The 17,496-nt window shown below is 37.2% G+C and overlaps 2 protein-coding genes across 2 annotated transcripts; one reads left to right on the top strand and one right to left on the bottom strand.

Annotated features, from left to right (window-relative positions):
• Positions 1-7,453: 7,453 nt before the first annotated feature.
• Positions 7,454-8,277, top strand: LOC132282034 (uncharacterized). The gene is made up of 2 exons (XM_059783672.1): positions 7,454-7,514; positions 7,733-8,277. Exons 1-2 carry the CDS (start codon positions 7,454-7,456, stop codon positions 8,275-8,277), a joined length of 606 nt encoding a protein of 201 aa, XP_059639655.1.
• A 742-nt stretch (positions 8,278-9,019) lies between these two features.
• On the bottom strand, positions 9,020-11,954 carry LOC132267166 (uncharacterized). The gene is made up of 2 exons (XM_059768244.1): positions 10,488-11,954; positions 9,020-9,942 (listed from the first exon to the last, which is right to left on the bottom strand). The coding sequence occupies exons 1-2, from the start codon at positions 11,880-11,882 to the stop codon at positions 9,553-9,555; spliced, it is 1,785 nt and encodes a 594-aa protein (XP_059624227.1). The 5' UTR covers positions 11,883-11,954; the 3' UTR covers positions 9,020-9,552.
• Positions 11,955-17,496: the final 5,542 nt, after the last annotated feature.

Raw genomic sequence — 17,496 nt, forward strand, 5'->3', positions numbered from 1 at the left:
CTGTATGTGATTTGAATAAAAATGTCCTGGCAGGATTTTGATTAAACAGTGAATATAGATGGTTAAAGCATTTAGGTTGGGATCAATTTTGATGTTAGAATCTATGGAGGATTCAAGTAATAGGAGTATTGTGAAACATCTTGGTTTCAGTTTTTGTTTAAAAATAAAACTAAGCTTCATAAACTGAAATATTTAGGTATGACATTGATATGTTTGTTTCAACAGAAAGTGGGTTATGGAGTTGTTCATTTTCTGGAGAGAGAGAGATATTGAAGAATTGTTTTCAGCTTGGGATCAATATCTCTTTCCCTACAAAATGCGATGACATTTATTGAACCGTTTCGGATACACTTGAATTCACTAATAGAAAAAGAAACATTTACTTGAGAAGCCTAAACTTGAACAATCTGTTGTTGTTCTATTGATTTGAATCATTTGAGGAAGATTTTTTCTTTTGACATTTGCTCTTGACCCAGTTGAAGCCCTTGACCGATTTGATGCCCATGGATATTCCACTCCGGAACTTATCTGCTCCAGCTATGGCTTTATCTTTGGCTTTACTGAATCCTCCTGAAGCCTTCTTGTTGTCACCACCGCCGTCTTTGTTGGTTTTGGTGGTGTCGTCTTCGGCCATGGCACCGAATCCTCCAGGACCCCATTGATCCGCCCAGTTTGGTGCCTCACTAGCCATGGCTGTTCCTTGAATCTTTAGCGGAGCTTCACTTAGTTTGAAGACATCAAATATCATAAAATCATCAATAACCAATGTCTAAAATGCATCCAAATTGGTTGAATATGCAATTCACTCAAAAAGATTAAATCTTTGAGGTGACACAACAAGAAAATGATCTGATCTCCATATGAAACATAAGATCGATGCAGTGATGGTGCATTAAAAAGTTTCACACACAGCTGCAAGATAACCTATAGCAATTTAATCTCTAAAAACCCAGAAAATATTTGGGAAATTAAAACCTATAAACAGCACAAGGTTGAACAATTGATGTGCGTGTGCGTGTGTGTGTGTGTGTGTGTGTGAGAGAGAGAGAGAGAGAGAGAGAGAGAGAGAACCTGATTGTGAGGACTGAATGGGGCTTGGAAGTGCGTTCTGTTCGGGTGTCTCAATGAAAAAACTTAAACAAGAAAACTTGTTGGTAGGAGTAAGTGGAATCTGCCGGTTAATTAAATTTAAACAAAGCCTGCTGCAAGTGGATGGGTTGTCTTTTGTTGCTTTTAAAAAAGAAATGCCAACTCACTTTAGTTACATTTCCACCTCCTGAAGCAAAGTCTGTTTGGCATTTTTCCTTCATTTGTTTTAATTTAATTTATCTTTCTATGTAGCCTGCTCACCCTTCATTTTAGAATTAGGTAGCTTCTTTTGTCCAAATTGAAAATTTTCATCTCAAAATGACAAGCCGTTCCTAAACCTTGGGCAGCTCGCCGGCCCCACCAACAGCCAATTGAAACAATGTGTGTGATTTTGGTGTTAGGATGTTACAAGTGCATCTGTTGTGAACCATTCGATACAGTACTGCAGAGGATTCGGGCTCTTAATTTTGTGGGGGTGGTTGATGATGGGCTATTGTCTCAAGAAATCTTTTTAAAATTGGTTGGCAAGTTAGTGTTTGATCATTATTAGTATTCCACCTACTGTTTTGCTAAGGACTACTGTCTTAGCTTTAACTGCTCCCTTAAGATTTCTTCTTCCGGTGATTATGAGAGTGACTTTATTGTAGTATAGCTTTTGAGTTTTAGGTTGGTTGGGCTAGCTCATCTCATCATATTTGACCTTAATTTCATATCTCAACCCAACTAAAAACACTGCATTGATTTTTTAGGGGTGGAACAGATGGTATAGTCAAACATAGATAGGCTGATAGCAGTTCAATAATCTAGCAGGAAATGGTTGTCAATCCATTCTCTTAAAGATTGTCCAACTTCTAGGGTTTCCATACAGATTATTTCACTTTGTTGATCAGCTGTTGAATTCTTGATGGAACTTCTGAAAATAGTTTTCTTTTTAACTAAAGTGATGGAAAAGTTTTTCCAAACCAATAACAAGGCCAGTCTTTTTCCTAATCAACTATCCTAATGTATTTCAGTTGAGAGTGGGCCTTAAGTTGCTTCATTGTGATCTGCAACTTACGATTTCAAATCACAAAACTAGACAATTATCCCTTTTTTAACGGTAAGGTCTCATTTGGATGTTTGGACCCAAGCTTAATAATAAAAATGCACATCCTTGGCAAAAATCAACAAGGTCAATTCAATGTTTTTATGCATTTCTTTGTTGAACTGCTAACACTTGAATTCTTCTTCAATGTCACCTCTTTAGTTGGTGAAGTTTTTAAGCAAAAAATTAGGATTTGACACAGCATTTAACTACAATTCAAATACATATTCGATATTCTAGGGTTTACAGCAGTGGCTCAATCAATAGCTTTTGAGGTATAGTTTAATAGCAATATTAATTCAAGTTCCTAAATTGTAATTGGAGCTTAAATCTTCAAATATATATATATATATATATATATATATATATATATATAATCTCAATTGAGAGAAACGGAGCTCGAAAATGCTTTATTTGATTCTCGCAAGTTTAAGATAAATCTTTGTAGAAATATGTTACTGATAAGTTCTGGATTAATAGGAAAAAAAGTGGCCATAGCATGCCAACAAATACGCGTCATTGGTTTGTGTTGTTTTAAGCTAAATTTTATCAATATATGTTGCAACCATATTTGAGATTTGTTTTTGGGTAAATTGCATTGACACTATCGTTTTGATCAATGTTACTCAGATATGGGTTAACGACTTTTTTTTAACAATGACACCCTATAATTTCAAATGTCATATTTGTCCATAATTATTTAATTTAATTAATTTACAAAATATATGCCATGTTAATGGATAAAACTAACCTCATCGTTAAGTCTCTTTTTCTACCCTAATCTCTAACTCTTTTTTATTTTTTATTTTTTTTTGTTCATGTTAGTACTTAGCTGCCAACACTCCCTCTCTCTTCCCCATCTCTCTCATTCCCCTCCTTCTTACTATGTTATTATTTATTTATTTTTTGGATAAATTGCACCCCTCGTCATTCGTCATTCTTCTCGCTGGTGGAGGAGATGGTGGCTATGATAAGTTAATTCACAAAATTTGGGGGAAAAATATTGCATTGTGGTGGTGTTGGATTTGTGATTGTGATGAGTAAGAGAATGAAAGTGGTTGTGAGAAGAGATAAGAGAATTAGTGGGAATAGTGAGATAAAAACAATCACTGCTATTTTTATTTTTATTTTATTTTATTTTTTATTTTTTTCAGTTACATTGTGGTGGTGGAGGTTGGGCTGGACATGGCTGCATTTTTTTTCCTGATGTGATGGGTCTGAGTTGGCCATGGTTTTTTTTTTATTTTTTTATACTTTGGTGGTAGTTATTGTGTGTTGTTTGGGTGTGATTATAATGGTGTCTAAGTTATCAAGGGGTTTCAAAATTTTTATGTATTTTTATTTTGTCTATTGTGGTGACAGTTGTTCTGATGGCTTTTAGGATGTATAAATATGAGTTAACCATGGTTGTTATCAATTTTTTTTTTCCTACTATGAAGTTCGAGTGTGGTGGTGGTGCTTATGGTTGTGTATAGTTATCTGGTTATTTTAAAAAATATTTATTTATTATTTATTTGTATGTTGTGGTGGATATGAGTATTGTTATATATAAAGTATATTTATATATATATAGAAGAGATAAAGATGTTAGTTTGGTTCATTAAATTTAATTAGGAGATTAGATTTGTAATTTTATAATTTAAATGGAGTTGTTGACAAGTCAAAGGGTAAAAAGATAATTTCATATGGTTTCAGAGACCTGGAGGGATGTCAATACACATTTTTAAAACCGTTAAATGAAGTTAACCAAAACCTCATAAATATGTCAGTGCAATTTACCTATTTTCTCCCTTGGGCTAATAATATCAGTTTCCTACTCAAGTACTGGTGGGTGACATATGCCTAGGGGTTAGTTGGCAATGTATGTTGCCTACCTTGTGCAAATGCATTAGAAACAGTATGTCTAGGAGCTCTCGAACCTTACCTTTTCTTTCCCCTTGAACAGTACCCTTTCCTCGCTGCCGTCGAGGTTCTTCTGTGTTTCAGAGGTTGGCTCGTTTTATCGAGTCGTGTTTCTTTGATCCTCTGTTTGAGGTTGCTTTTGTGGTTGTTGTTGGTGATTGCCTTTTCTTCCCCAACGTGTTCAGCTGAGTCTTTGTTCCTCACTGTTGTCAAGGTCTCTTGGTCCTTGGTGTGTTGTTCCTTTTCTTGCGAAGTGGTGTTGCTTGAATTTGTGTTTTGGGGCTGGCTTTGTTTGGTGTTGATGGTTGCGCTTCTTTTTCTGCCTGAATTGCTCTTTTCTTGGTGCTTCTGGGGAGTATTTTTTCACTTTCATCTACTGGTCCTCTTTGTTGTTGGATTTTTGTGTTTGCTAAGGGATGGTCTTCTACAATTAAGGGATTAGTTTCTCAACTCGTCCTCATTTCTGTACTGGATCTGTTCGAGAAGAGGGGCTCTTTGTTTCTTTGCGTGTTTTGGCTCTGTCTACGGTGGATCTTTGTGTTGTGTGGTTGATATCGGTCAGTGTACTAATCCGGCGCCGGTTGTACAGCGGGGGTTGATCCGGTGGCATCAATCCCAAGGTGACGCGTTTGTGGTACGCCACTCCTTTTTGGTGGATTGGGCCTTCTTTCATTTTAACCACATACGGGCTCTCCTTTCAGCCCAAAGTCGGGGTTCTCGGACTGTATCAATAGTGATCCCCAAAGTTGGCCTCCACCGTCTACAAATTGGCCAACTTTTTCTATGGGCTTGCTGGAATCAATGTCTAATTTAGAGAATAGCCCAATTCTTTAGCAGGAGTCTTCGAGTTTACGTTCGAGGCCTCAGCTTTCCTCTTCTTCTACAAATATCCAATCTTCTTCCCGTTCCTCTGTTCATACCTCATCCACGGTTCCACGCGTTCAGTCCCTGACAGCAGCTGTTCGGGATGCGGATCCTCTAGCTCGACCTATGGGGTTTCCTAACATTTTGGTATGGAATTGTCAAGAACTGGGCTCTGCCTCGACGGTTCAACAGCTTCAACGTCTCATAGTTAAGTTTTCACCGGCTATTGTTGGTCTTCTTGAAACGAAAAATAGTAGGCGTTGTCTTGATTTTGTGCAAAATTTATTGGGGTTTCTAATGGTTGTTTAGTGGAACCTGTGGGTAATGCCAGGGGTTTGGCTCTTTGGTGGACTGATGACGTTCAATTGCGCGTTGTGGAAACAACGAGATTATATATCACTACTATTATTCACCGCCTAATCAGCCCTCTTGGACGTTGTCTGTTATATATGCGAGTATAGTTGATAGTTTGCGTGCTCTACAATGGCAATTCTTAGCACAACGGGCTTGTTCGTGGCCTGGAAGTTGGGTGCTTATTGGAGACTTTAATGATATTTTCTATGTCTCTGAAAGTGTGGAGGGTGGATTAAACAGGGTTGGCAGCTTAAATCGTTTCACTCGTTGATGGAACGGTGTGCCTTATTGGATATTGGGTATGTGGGTTTTCCATTTACATGGTCTAATCAACGTGATAGGCTGGCCAACATTCAAGAGCGGCTTGATCGGGCAGTGGCGACACAGGATTGGATTTTTCTATTTCCTAAAGCTAAATTGTCCCATTTAACCGTGTTGGGCTCTGATCATTATGCCTTATTATTAGAGCTTCAACCTGTGGTTCATCTGCGAAAGCACTAGTTTCATTTTGACGCCCGTTGGACTTTAACTAATGATTGTGCTTCTATTATTGACGCAGTTTGGTCTACTCCTATTTGTAGCTCTGTTCAATTTCGATGGGCTCAAAAATTGCATCAATGTAAAGCTGATCTTTTACATTGGGTTAAGGTTCGAAGTTCAAATTCTAGAGTTCAAATTGCTAGTGCGGAACAAAGACTTCAGGAACTTAAAGCTCGCACTGCTGATTATCATCATTCCGACGTCGCTCAAGCTAAAAAAATTTTAAGCTCTTGTTGGCTAGCAGAGGAGCTATTTTGGAAACAGAAATTTAGAGTTCTATGGTTGCAAGATGGGGATCGGAACACTAAATTTTTTCATGCCACTACTAAAAGACGATGAGCCCGGAATTTGATATCTGGTGTTTATGTTAACCGGAATAGGTGGGTGAATGAGGCTGATTTGGTTCATGAGGTGTTTCTGAGCTATTTTCGGAATTTATTCCAAAATCAGCATCCTATAAATATCGAGCTATTTTTGCATCATGTTCCGCGTCGATTTTCCGAGGAAATGAATTATACTCTTCTTGCAGCTCCGTCTGAATTGGAAGTGAAGCAGGCGGTGTTTTCTATGGCACCGATGAAAGCCCCAGGGCCTAATGGTATGACGCCGCTTTTCTATCAAAAATATTGGGAGGTAATTAAATCTGATATTGTTCGTGATATCTCTAATATTTTTTAAACTGGGAATCTGTTATCTCAATTTAACCATATCAATGTGGTATTGATTCATAAGGTACTGACTCATACTCTTGTCTATCATTATAGACCTATTTCGTTGTATAATGTTTCTTATAGAATTATTGCGAATGTTATGACTAATCGCTTGAAAGGGGTTATAAGATCCCTTATTAGTGAATCCCAAAGTGCATTTATTGCAGGTAAACATATCACGGATAATATTCTTATTACTCATGAGATACTGCACTATTTAAAAAATAAGCGGAAGGGGCGGAAAACTTTTTTGGCTCTGAAACTGGATATGAGCAAAGCTTATGATAGAGTTGAATGGGAGTTTCTGTTTCAAATGTTGCATCGCTTGGGGATGAATTCTCAATGGATTAAGATGATTTCAGCTTATGTCTCCATTGTTTCGTACTCTCTAAAAATTAATGGGCATTCTGTTGGTTTTTTTCATCCTTCTCGGGGTTTACGCCAGGGTGACTCGCTGTCCCCGTATCTTTTTATTCTCTGTGCGGAAGCCCTTTCTTTGACTTTTCTTCGGGCTCAGCAAGCGAAGTTTGTTGTCCGGTACCTGCTTTTCCGGATTTGCTTCCGCATCCTCCGGGTGACGTACCTTTTCGCTATGTTGCGGATTTGATTTGTCCGCATTCTATGACATATCAGCTTTTTTCTCTGTATGTTGTTCAAGAAATTTTACGAATACTCAAGTGTGGGCGCCTGAGAGGACGGGTAATTTTCCTGTTCGCTCGGCTTATTTTCTTACTTTGTCATCTCCTGAGCCTTTACCTGTTATTTAGGTTAATTTTTCTTGGCATTCGGTTTGGCGTTGTAACACTCTTTCCAAGATTCAGCATTTTATTTGGAGGTGTTGTCGTGATGCTTTGCCTACTGGTTTATCGTTGTTGTTACGGGGTTGTGTGAACTCTCCTATGTGTCCGCGATGTGGGTTGCCGGAGGAATTGATTGTGCATCTTATGTTTGCTTGCACTCATTCTGTTCAGGTCTAGAAGTTGTCGCCGTTTAAATTTGATTTTTCAAATTTTTCGTTCCACTCCTTTTTGGATGGTTGGCCTTTTTTGCTGTTTCGAGCTGTTTCTTCACCAGACCAATCGATTGCTTTGGGTTTGATGTCGTTTTGTGTGTGGTGTATTTGGAAATCCAAGAATGGGATCTGGGGAATGTGGTGGCTAAAGCTGTGGCAAGCTTTTGGAAATTTCAGGAGGCCAGAAAACAAAGAAAAAAATTGATTTTGGTTGTTCTCTCACATTCTGGGTGAGTTGGGTTCCGCCTGATCAAGGGATGATTAAGTGCAATTTTGATGCAAGGTTTCTTCATAGTCTTTCTCGTGGAAGTGGGGGTGCTGTGTTTCGTGATTTTTGGGGAACTATTCTTCATGCTGTTGTGTTTCGGCTTTTTTATGCTTCGTCGACGCTGATGGCTGAAACGATTGCATGCCACTGTGCTATCCTTTGGGCTTCCCATTTTCGTTATGACTGTGTATGTTTCGAATCCGATGCAAAGGGCGTTGTTGATGCAGTGAAGGATGTTTCAGTTTGTCCAACAGAGATTACTTCTTTTCGCTTTGATATTCAGATGGAGCTTCATTTGTTCTTTGTGGCCTCTTTGCGGCATGTTCGTCGTTCCGATAATAGGGTGGCTCATGCTTTTGCTATGTTGTCTGCTGATCGAGAGTTGGATCAATGTTGTCTGCTGATCGAGAGTTGGATCCTATCTCGCCTTCGATTGTTGATTGTGCTAGAGTAGACGCCATGGATATGGCTATGTAGGTTTTGTTGGTGTTTGTTTTTGGGTCATTGTTTTGCCAAAAAAACATATGCCTAGGGCTTGGACTAAGTGAACAATTTGGAATCTTCTGCATATGGTTGGAAATGAGGTGAGCTTGCTCCATTGTGTTTATATGGCAGTGCTGCATCGTTATTTGGAGGTGAGTTCGAATAATAAAATAATCTTTTAGTATCATTTTTATATTTTATAATAGTGAGAGTCTCTTATACTGAACTAACTAGTAACTCTTTAAATAATCCTCTATGTATTGTTCTTTCAATATTCACTTACAGCCACCACAGAAGAAATTATCAGGTACGAGATTACTATTAACTAAATTGGGCAAGGACGGGATCACGCAAAACTACTCGTACTATACCCGTCCATTGAAAGATAAGTCCGTATCTGTACCACCCCATTTACAATTTTTAATTGAAATAAATACCAAGGAATGATTTTTGAGATGCAAAATTGGCAGTCTGATTTTAAACCATTCACGTTGAGTTGTTTTCAGCATCCCAAATTCTTCATCAAACAGTGAGAAAGTGATAAACAAGCTTTTCCAAGTCCATATCAAGAAATAGGAGGAGGCGGCAAACGAGATAGATCAAACAAATTATCTTATACATAGTGGAGGAAGCAATGATTTAGATTTGCAGTAATGATTGGAGGGTCCCAATTCTTGCATGTCTTGTGTGCCTATACTTGATTAACAAAGTAAATATTCAACGCATAAACTTGAGATCCACTAATAAACTACAGTTCAAGTCGTACATTGTATATAACCAACATTTTGTGTTGTCACATTCAAACAGTAAAGTGAACTGTCACAATCTCACCGGGTCCAGATAAACAAGATACTGATCAAATATCAGTAGCCATGGAGTATATAGTTAGTTTGTCACACTTTCGCCAAAAGCTCACATGCCTCGATTTAACGAATGGTAAACGCGAACTAAACAGAAATTATATAAAAGTAGTATAGAAGGTGCAGCGATTAAGTCCTTGCGGAGACAAAGTAAAGAGTCCCCAAGTAAAAAATATGCAACTATATAGGCTCAAAGAGCCAAAAGCTAGTGCAACAACATTATACTCCAAAATATGAAGTAATAATCTCTCTCAACCCATTCAGAGAGACAATGATTGAAAATTAGATGGTTTATCTACAACTGCATTAATTTGCAAGCTCAGATCCAACACACACAAAAACTCATCCATCCATCCATCATATTCAACTTGTAACCACTTTCTTTTTCACTTAAATTTCCTACTAGTTGACTTTGATTTTTTCATTTTCCGATTCTTGTCATCAAAACTACTCCATGTGTAACCACTAGGTATAGTGAACGGGTCCGATTGCTGAACCACCGGACTACTCTGTTGGTGCTTGCTTGCTGAGCTTGACTGGGTGCTGCTTCGCCTCAACCATGCCATGGAAGAAGACGATGAAGATGACGATGACGCCGACGCCGACGCCGACGACGCCGTTGAAAAATGCCCCTCAGTTTCTTCCTTAGAGGACTGTCCATGGACAAAGTTTCGAGGACTCGAGAGTGGTGTATAGAATTGCTCTGTAGACGGTAGCTCAACGAACTTTGTGAATGTTATGACCACCCTCACTGTAGGGACCACTGGAATCGCTACCTGTCCCACCAAACACCCACCGTCAGATCAAATTCATCAACAACACACACACTAACATCAAAGCAAATCAATTCAAAGTAGGTTCCACCAAAGCAAAATTCAACACGCATGACATGTAGTGGTTTTTTTTTTTTTACTTTGTTTAAAGGTAGTTAAACGTTCCATGGGGTCATCAAACCGTTGATAAACAAGGAGGCCCCACAAACCCATTTATGTCTATAAACAATGAAGACCTCTCAGATAATCAGGACCCTACAATCTGATCACCATTTGATCAATTGTAGCCTACCCTCCACGTTTCATCACTCTGACTTTTTACATGCCCTCTAAAGCTTCTTCTTCTCTGACCCGTTGTCTCACAATGCTCACGCAAGGTGCGTGTTTGGTTCGGCATAAAAAGAAGCAAAAGCAAAAAGCTAACACACACACTGTGTGAAAATAACAAAACAAAGGAAATCAAAGGTTCGCAAACAAAACAGTGAAGTGGGTCCTACAACAGTATCAGTATCTGATAATTCACTTTGTTTACCAAATTTAACCCTTACCTTTACTGGAAATGTCCCCGAAGGAAACTTCGTCGTCAGTAACTCCCTCATCCGTCTAACCGCCTTCACTTTGTTGGCCAAAATGTCAAGTAACGGCAGCAACTCCTCCGTCTTTAACGGAAACTGCTCCGTTAGCCACACTGACGGACGCAAACTCTTCACGTACTCCTTTTCTTTCGTCTGCGGTGGCACCACCGCCGTCGCCGCCGCGAAAGGCGGCCTCCGCCTCTCTGACATCGATACAGAGGGAACGTCCACGCTCTTCCTTGACGACATTGAGAAAAGCTCTCTGTCCTCGCGAACGAAGCTGCTGTGCCGGCGACGACTATCGGAGAAGGCAAACTGTGGATTTTCGGCGACGAGAAAGCCTTCCTCTGCGTCCTCCTCGAGCTCTAGCGGTAGAACCTGCTCGCTTCCGGCAATGTCTATATCGCCACCGGCGATTTTTCGGGATCGGAAACTGAAGATGACGTTGTGGACTTCGTATACTTTAGCCTTCCACTCACCAACGCTCTCGGTCTTCTCTTGTCGTCTCCAATTCGTTCTTCCGACGAGTTCAGCTTTCGTTACGTCCATCCCTGGGCGATAAACGCTGGTCTGAGAACAGAATCCGGCAATGTCACCGTCGCTCATCGGAGCTCCGGCGTTTTCGAATGCATCAAAGATCTTGCGATCGTCGCGGTTGAGTACTAGCAACGAACCTGAAGGAATATCATGACTTGGATCTCCATCTCCGAAAAAGAGGAAGCTCTGATCGGCGCGTTGGATTTTCAAGCCGTCGAAGCCGGCTAGCGAAGTATCGGCTCGGAGATTGCCGTCACGCTTCCAGATCTTGTACGTGTCGGAAGGAGCAATTTTACCGACGAAAGGAACAATAGAGCTCTCGAAGTGAAACGAAATCTCCATATAGAAATCTCTCATTCTGCGAAGAGCAGCGACGAGGCGAGGGAGTCGGCGGCGCCACTTTGACCAGGCGGAGAGGTGGTGGTGCTGGAGGAGAATCACTGAGATTTCAGAGCAGCGGCGACAAACCGCCTCTTGCAAAGCATTCCAACCGATAGCATTCTGCAGGGAGATGTCTGCACCGGCGACAGCAAGGGTACGGGCGGCGACGGCGTCGTTAAGGCGGACGGCGAGATGTAGCGGTGTTTCTCTGTAGGGGTTGTCGCGGCGGTCGATCACGGCGGAGATCTGGTCGGCGACTCTCTCCTGAGCGAGTGAGTCCGACTCGGTGTGGATTTGAGTGGGTTCAGCGAGCCGAGGGAGGGTTGAGACGATTCTCGAGAGGGTTGAGTGATCGCCGAGTGCGACGGAGTAGTGGACTGGACTGTGCTTGTATTCGTCTGGTCTAATTGCAGTCGTAGACACAGTCGTCGCCGCCGTGGACTTCGACATTGGAGAGAGAGAGACGTACGAAATGGGATTCGCCGTGAGAGAGTGGATTTGCGGAGTGTGCGACCCTGAAAATGGAATGTGCAGGGCCAGATAAAATGAAATGTATTGAGAAGCCAGAGGGGTAGTTTCGTCATTTAACAAATTTTTAGGGATTGTACTGTGTGTAATCGGCAATCGGCGCGACTTTTTGTAATTCTTCGCAGAGATCGTGAATATTTCTCTTGTCTACACTTTACAGTACTTTCTCTTTTGTCATCTTTTTTGTAGCCCAATTGTTCTTAACACATTGCATATATAACTGTCAGGCAAACTAAATAATAATGGCTTTAAAAAAATTATACATAAATAAGAATTATACATATTTACAGTATATAAATTTCATATACTACCATATCATTTAAGTTTTGAAAATAATTTTATATTAATTCAAAAGGGATAATGTGAGGCCAAAACTCACGAGTTTTAATTTCTCTAAACCACTTCATAGAATTCTTCAGTAATTGAACATATGTAGAGCGGAAATCCAATAAATCCAAAAAAAATAAATTATTTGTTAAAGAATTTTGGGACTTATAAAAAGTGAAATTTGCAGATTATAGGAGATGAAAAGGGAGATGTGAAAATTTGTGAATAATTCGAATGGAATTTGTTAATAAAAAAAGGGGTATGGAAAAGAATAATGGAGTGATTTAAGTGTCTCAGAGAAAAAGAAAGAAAAAATCTATATTAAACCCCATAGTTAGCTCTAGCCTCTAGGGAAGTCAGGAAAATAAAAGAGCCGTAAGGTAACCGAAATCACGTGGTTGATAGAGTCGGTGAGTCGGTGATTATTTGAAGATGGACAGATCGGACGGTTTGGAAGGGAAAGAGGTGGTCCAATCCTTTGGTGGAAATGGTGGTGCTTTGTAGAGCCAAATAGCCACCGAAGAGAATGAAAATAAAAAAATAAACTTGGTGGACCAAAATATTGATGTGGGAAGAAGTGGGTTTGAAGGGCTGTGATTGGATAAGTTGGTGAGTGGGGCTTGGGGAGATATGTTTAGTCGTGTCGTGTTCAATGGAATTACTGAGAATAAGGGAACGTGTCTGGGTCAGTCCAGACCACACCCGATATTAAGAAAACACGTGTATTGAGAATGTATTTATGAGTATATATATCAATAGACAATTATCAATGTACATGTGGGCTTATGCTCAATTGGGCCAATCAATATTTGTAATCTACTGATTTATTTATGATAAAAAAAACTAATAATAATAATAATCTACTGATTTATTTATTTATTTTAAAAAGATAAAGGTCTAAAGTTTTTTAAAAGAATTGCGAGGATTACTCGTCAAAACAGAATAATAATTATTATTATTACACTTATAATTGATTGATTATTATACATAATAAATTGCATTTAACTTTTGGGACTTTTTAATAATTTAATTCAGTGTTTTTTTTTTGAACGAATTAAGTATTTATTTAATTAATTGTATTTAATAAAATAATTTAAATATCACTCAAAATGATAAATGTCATTTAGATTTAGAATTAGATAAAAATTTAAGTGACATGACAATTTATTACTGACTGATGAATGTTAAAAATTTTAAAAATATATATATATAATATTTATTTTTAAGTTAAAGACTTAAAACTTCTAACATTTGAAATTCTAACTCTTATAATTTTCAGTTTCATCAGACAAACATATTACTTCATGAATTTAAAGTGATTTGGCAATTTTCAAAAAAATTCTAGTCCATCCCAAATGAATTAGACATAAGTCTCATCACATAAATACATGACATGAAAAATAAATAAATAAATAAAATTTATAACTGAATTTTTAAAAAACTGAACCAAATAGAATATATATATTTTTTTTATACTTTTATGTTTTCAATTTTCTGAAAACAAAAAAAAAAAAAAAAAAATTTCTCGAATTACAAACCAAATAGGCCCATAATTTTTCCATGACTTCATCCAACAGTGGTATGCAGAAAATTAGAAAGGTGCAAAGAAAAGCATTTGGGCTCTTTTGCTTTAAAATTTTTTTTTTCCTTCTTATTAGAGAAATATATAAAGATGTTTTTCTATATTTGTACGTATATAAGTGATGAATATCCATGAAGATGGGCTTTTTGTATTTTCTATTTTATTAAGCACTAAACAAAGATATGAAGAGGATTCCCAAAAGAAAAAAAGACACACACACACAAGAAAAGAAAGAATTATTCGTGACTCAATTGAATCAGATGAAGAATTATTACTATACAAATTATCAATTGAATCAATTATCTTCAGAGGATCGAGCTTGGATTGCGCAAGGTTTTTATAAAAACATGTGTTTTTATTTATTTATTTATTATTTTATTTACAAGTAACACGCAAGCACTTTGTTTTAAAATAACTTGAATGGGCTCCTACCTTTTTTTTCTTTTTTTTTTTCGGTGAATTTGAATGCTCCTACCTTTCCTAACTAAAGAGATACCACAAAATTATGACTCTTGGTTTCATCTGCTACTTTATAAAAGTGACATAGAATGCATATTTTATATTTTTTAAATATATTTATAATTTTGAAATATATATATATATATATATTTATTTATTTATTTCTAAAACATATCTAATACTCTTTAATTACTTTAATCAGCGATACTTTCAGATATTTCAAAACACATATTTAACCAACATTAAATATTAGAATGTAATTTTTTTAACAATAATAAAAATTTTAAGTTTATTAAGAAAAAAGTATTGAGATATAACTCTCTAACTCGATTGTTAATCACACATTCTGAAATGCCAATGACACTATATATATATATATAACATGACAATTATTATTTATATTTATTCATAAGTACATGTATTAATTTTTATACATATCTATTATTATAAAAAATTATACAACCGTGTCCTTGCTTATTCATATTATATTTTATAAAAAATCGTCGTATCTATATTCGTATTCCATGTGTATAGCCGTGCTTGTACTTGCCAACACACCACAACCAACCAAAGCACACCTTCTTTTTTCTTTTTTCTCTTTTTTTTTTAATAGCAAAATAGGGCAAACCACAACGATTACGTTGTAAAAATAATTATAAATCTCGAATTTATTTACAATTAAGGCTCATAACTTTGCCACACAAAACACACCAATTACCTCTGCCCATTTCACCTCGTCCACGCACATGCACCAATCGTACATCATACATTCTTACTTCCCTTCCTGCATTATTGACCTTGACCGTGACCGCCATTAAATGACTCTTTACCATTCTTTATTCACCACATCACTAAGCCAATGAATTTGAGACACCCCAATAACACTTTGGCGCCATCTGTACCTATCATTTTCAAATTGCGTATGCATGCGCGCGCGCACGAGTCCTGTCTCTTGCTGTTCAGTTACATTAAATCTAACCATTATTTTTCAAACTCACTTATATCTTTTTCTTTAATATAAAACCGCTCCCACCTTATTTTTAATTTTCATATTTAATTTTATCATTATTTACTATAGTAATAAAAGGTAATCCTATTTTTAATTTTCATATTTAATTTTATCATTATTTACTATAGTAATAAAAGGTAATTATTTACTATAGTATTCAATTTTTATAACTTTGAACACAAGTGCCGACAAATTCAACAAAAGAATTTGGCCAAACGCGACTACTCAAAATCTAGTTGAGCTAGTTTGAGAACACCGAGACATCTTTAAATTGAAATATAAAAAAAATTTATTCAAACTTTAAATGAAAATTTCTCCAATTTCAATTCCAATGTATCAGTTCGATAGTCCAAAATGTAATATTATAGTATACTTGTTCATAAATTTACTTAGACAAGTATATTTATTTGAATTTAGTATGTGCACATACAAAAATGACCACATACTATTGAACACTGAGATATGCCGTAAGCAAGATAACAAAATGTTTCTTAAGAAAATGCTGTTAATATCATACTTCTGCATTCTGCTTAAGTTTGATTGCAAAATTAAAATATACGGGTAATAAACATGTATTATTTTCCTTTCAAAGAAACATCTCAAGAAAAATAAATTTTAGTCATATATAATGGTATTATCTTTTTTTCAAAAATTTATATTTTTATTTGGATAATTATCTTTTATTGCTACATAGGTGGTAATCAGAAAATTAAAAGATGGAAACTAAAAATAGAGTGAGAGTAATTTTGTATTAAAAGAAAAGAATATAGATGAGTTTGAAAAATAATCCATAAATTTAATCTAATGATTCATATAGAAAAGTGTGGATTAATTTTATATATATATATATATATATATATATAGTAACATACAATATTGTAGTCCGACCTCAACCTTTGAAATTCCTTTAGAACTGGAAAGCAAGGATCCTACATGTGACGTGTTGAACTAATCAGATGCAAGGTCCTAGATATTTCTGGGAATTATTAGAGGAAAGAGCAGCTGTCTCTGTTTGTTTGGAAATGTCAAATACGTGCCACTTAAGAAACATTGCGCCTCTGTAATAATCTCATCCAACTAAATTAAAAATTAATTGTGACCAAAAGTAGAAACGCGACGCCATCAATGCACACGCTTATGCTTGTGTATAAAAATGGAATAGAGCTAAGAGAGTTTTGAAATACCGATTAATTGCCTCCTTCCTCGAGAGCTTCCGACATGGCTTTCTTCTCCGTCATCTTTGGTTGTGGTGGTTGCCTTTCTCATTCTAACCGGGTTGCTGCAAGTGCAGGAGAGAATGTGGTCAGCACTCATAACGCATCGCCCAAATCAAAGATCAGGTCACCCATTCCAATGTCCTATTTCCCCATTGGATCAAGATTTTCAAAGTTATGAGCTACTGAGCTGTGTTACTTTATTCATGTGCCTACTTCAAGATGAAACTCATGCTTATGGTGTAAAGCCAACGTTGTTTTTTTTATGTATCATGCTTAAAATAAAATATAAGATATATTGTGTTACTCTAGACTTTCTATCTTATAATATATTCTAAAAGGTTTTCAGAGAATTACAGCATTCATCAACCTCTGCATGTTCATGTACGTACCACACCTCTCGATTTCAGGTTCTGGGTTCAACCCATAAGGTAACAGCATTATAGCACACCATTATAGTTAAATTCAGATTCTGTTCTGATATTGTTACAAATCATGACACCACGATGGTTGAGTTTTGACATGTGCATTCAAAGCTTTCAAAAATTACACAAATCTATTGTCGTTCACTCAAACGCGTGCACAATCTGCATCTGACCCTCTTCATCACTCAAATGTGTGGGCAATCACAAATTTTGTTCATTGAGTGGATCAAATGAAGTACAGGTGCTATACTGCATCCAACGGTCCTGCACAATCTGCCTCCGACGGTCCATCACACATAAGAGTGATGTGGGCCATCGGATGCGGTTCAACACTTATGTTGTACCACACAGGATCTACCCTAATCTGTCCAACATGATGTTGGAATCACTACAGACGCAATAATCTAGTTTGTAACCTGGAGCGCGCATTCAATGGGGGCGGCAAGTTTTGACAAATAGTATCCAATAATTTCTCATCAAAATAGCCAACACGAAAGAGATCATCAAAATAGCCAACACG

The sequence above is a fragment of the Cornus florida genome, unplaced genomic scaffold (genome assembly GCF_030987335.1).
Source record: "Cornus florida cultivar Cherokee Brave unplaced genomic scaffold, ASM3098733v1 CherokeeBrave_3.0.0_Hap2_Chr01, whole genome shotgun sequence".
In the NCBI taxonomy this organism is placed as follows: Eukaryota; Viridiplantae; Streptophyta; class Magnoliopsida; order Cornales; family Cornaceae; genus Cornus; species Cornus florida.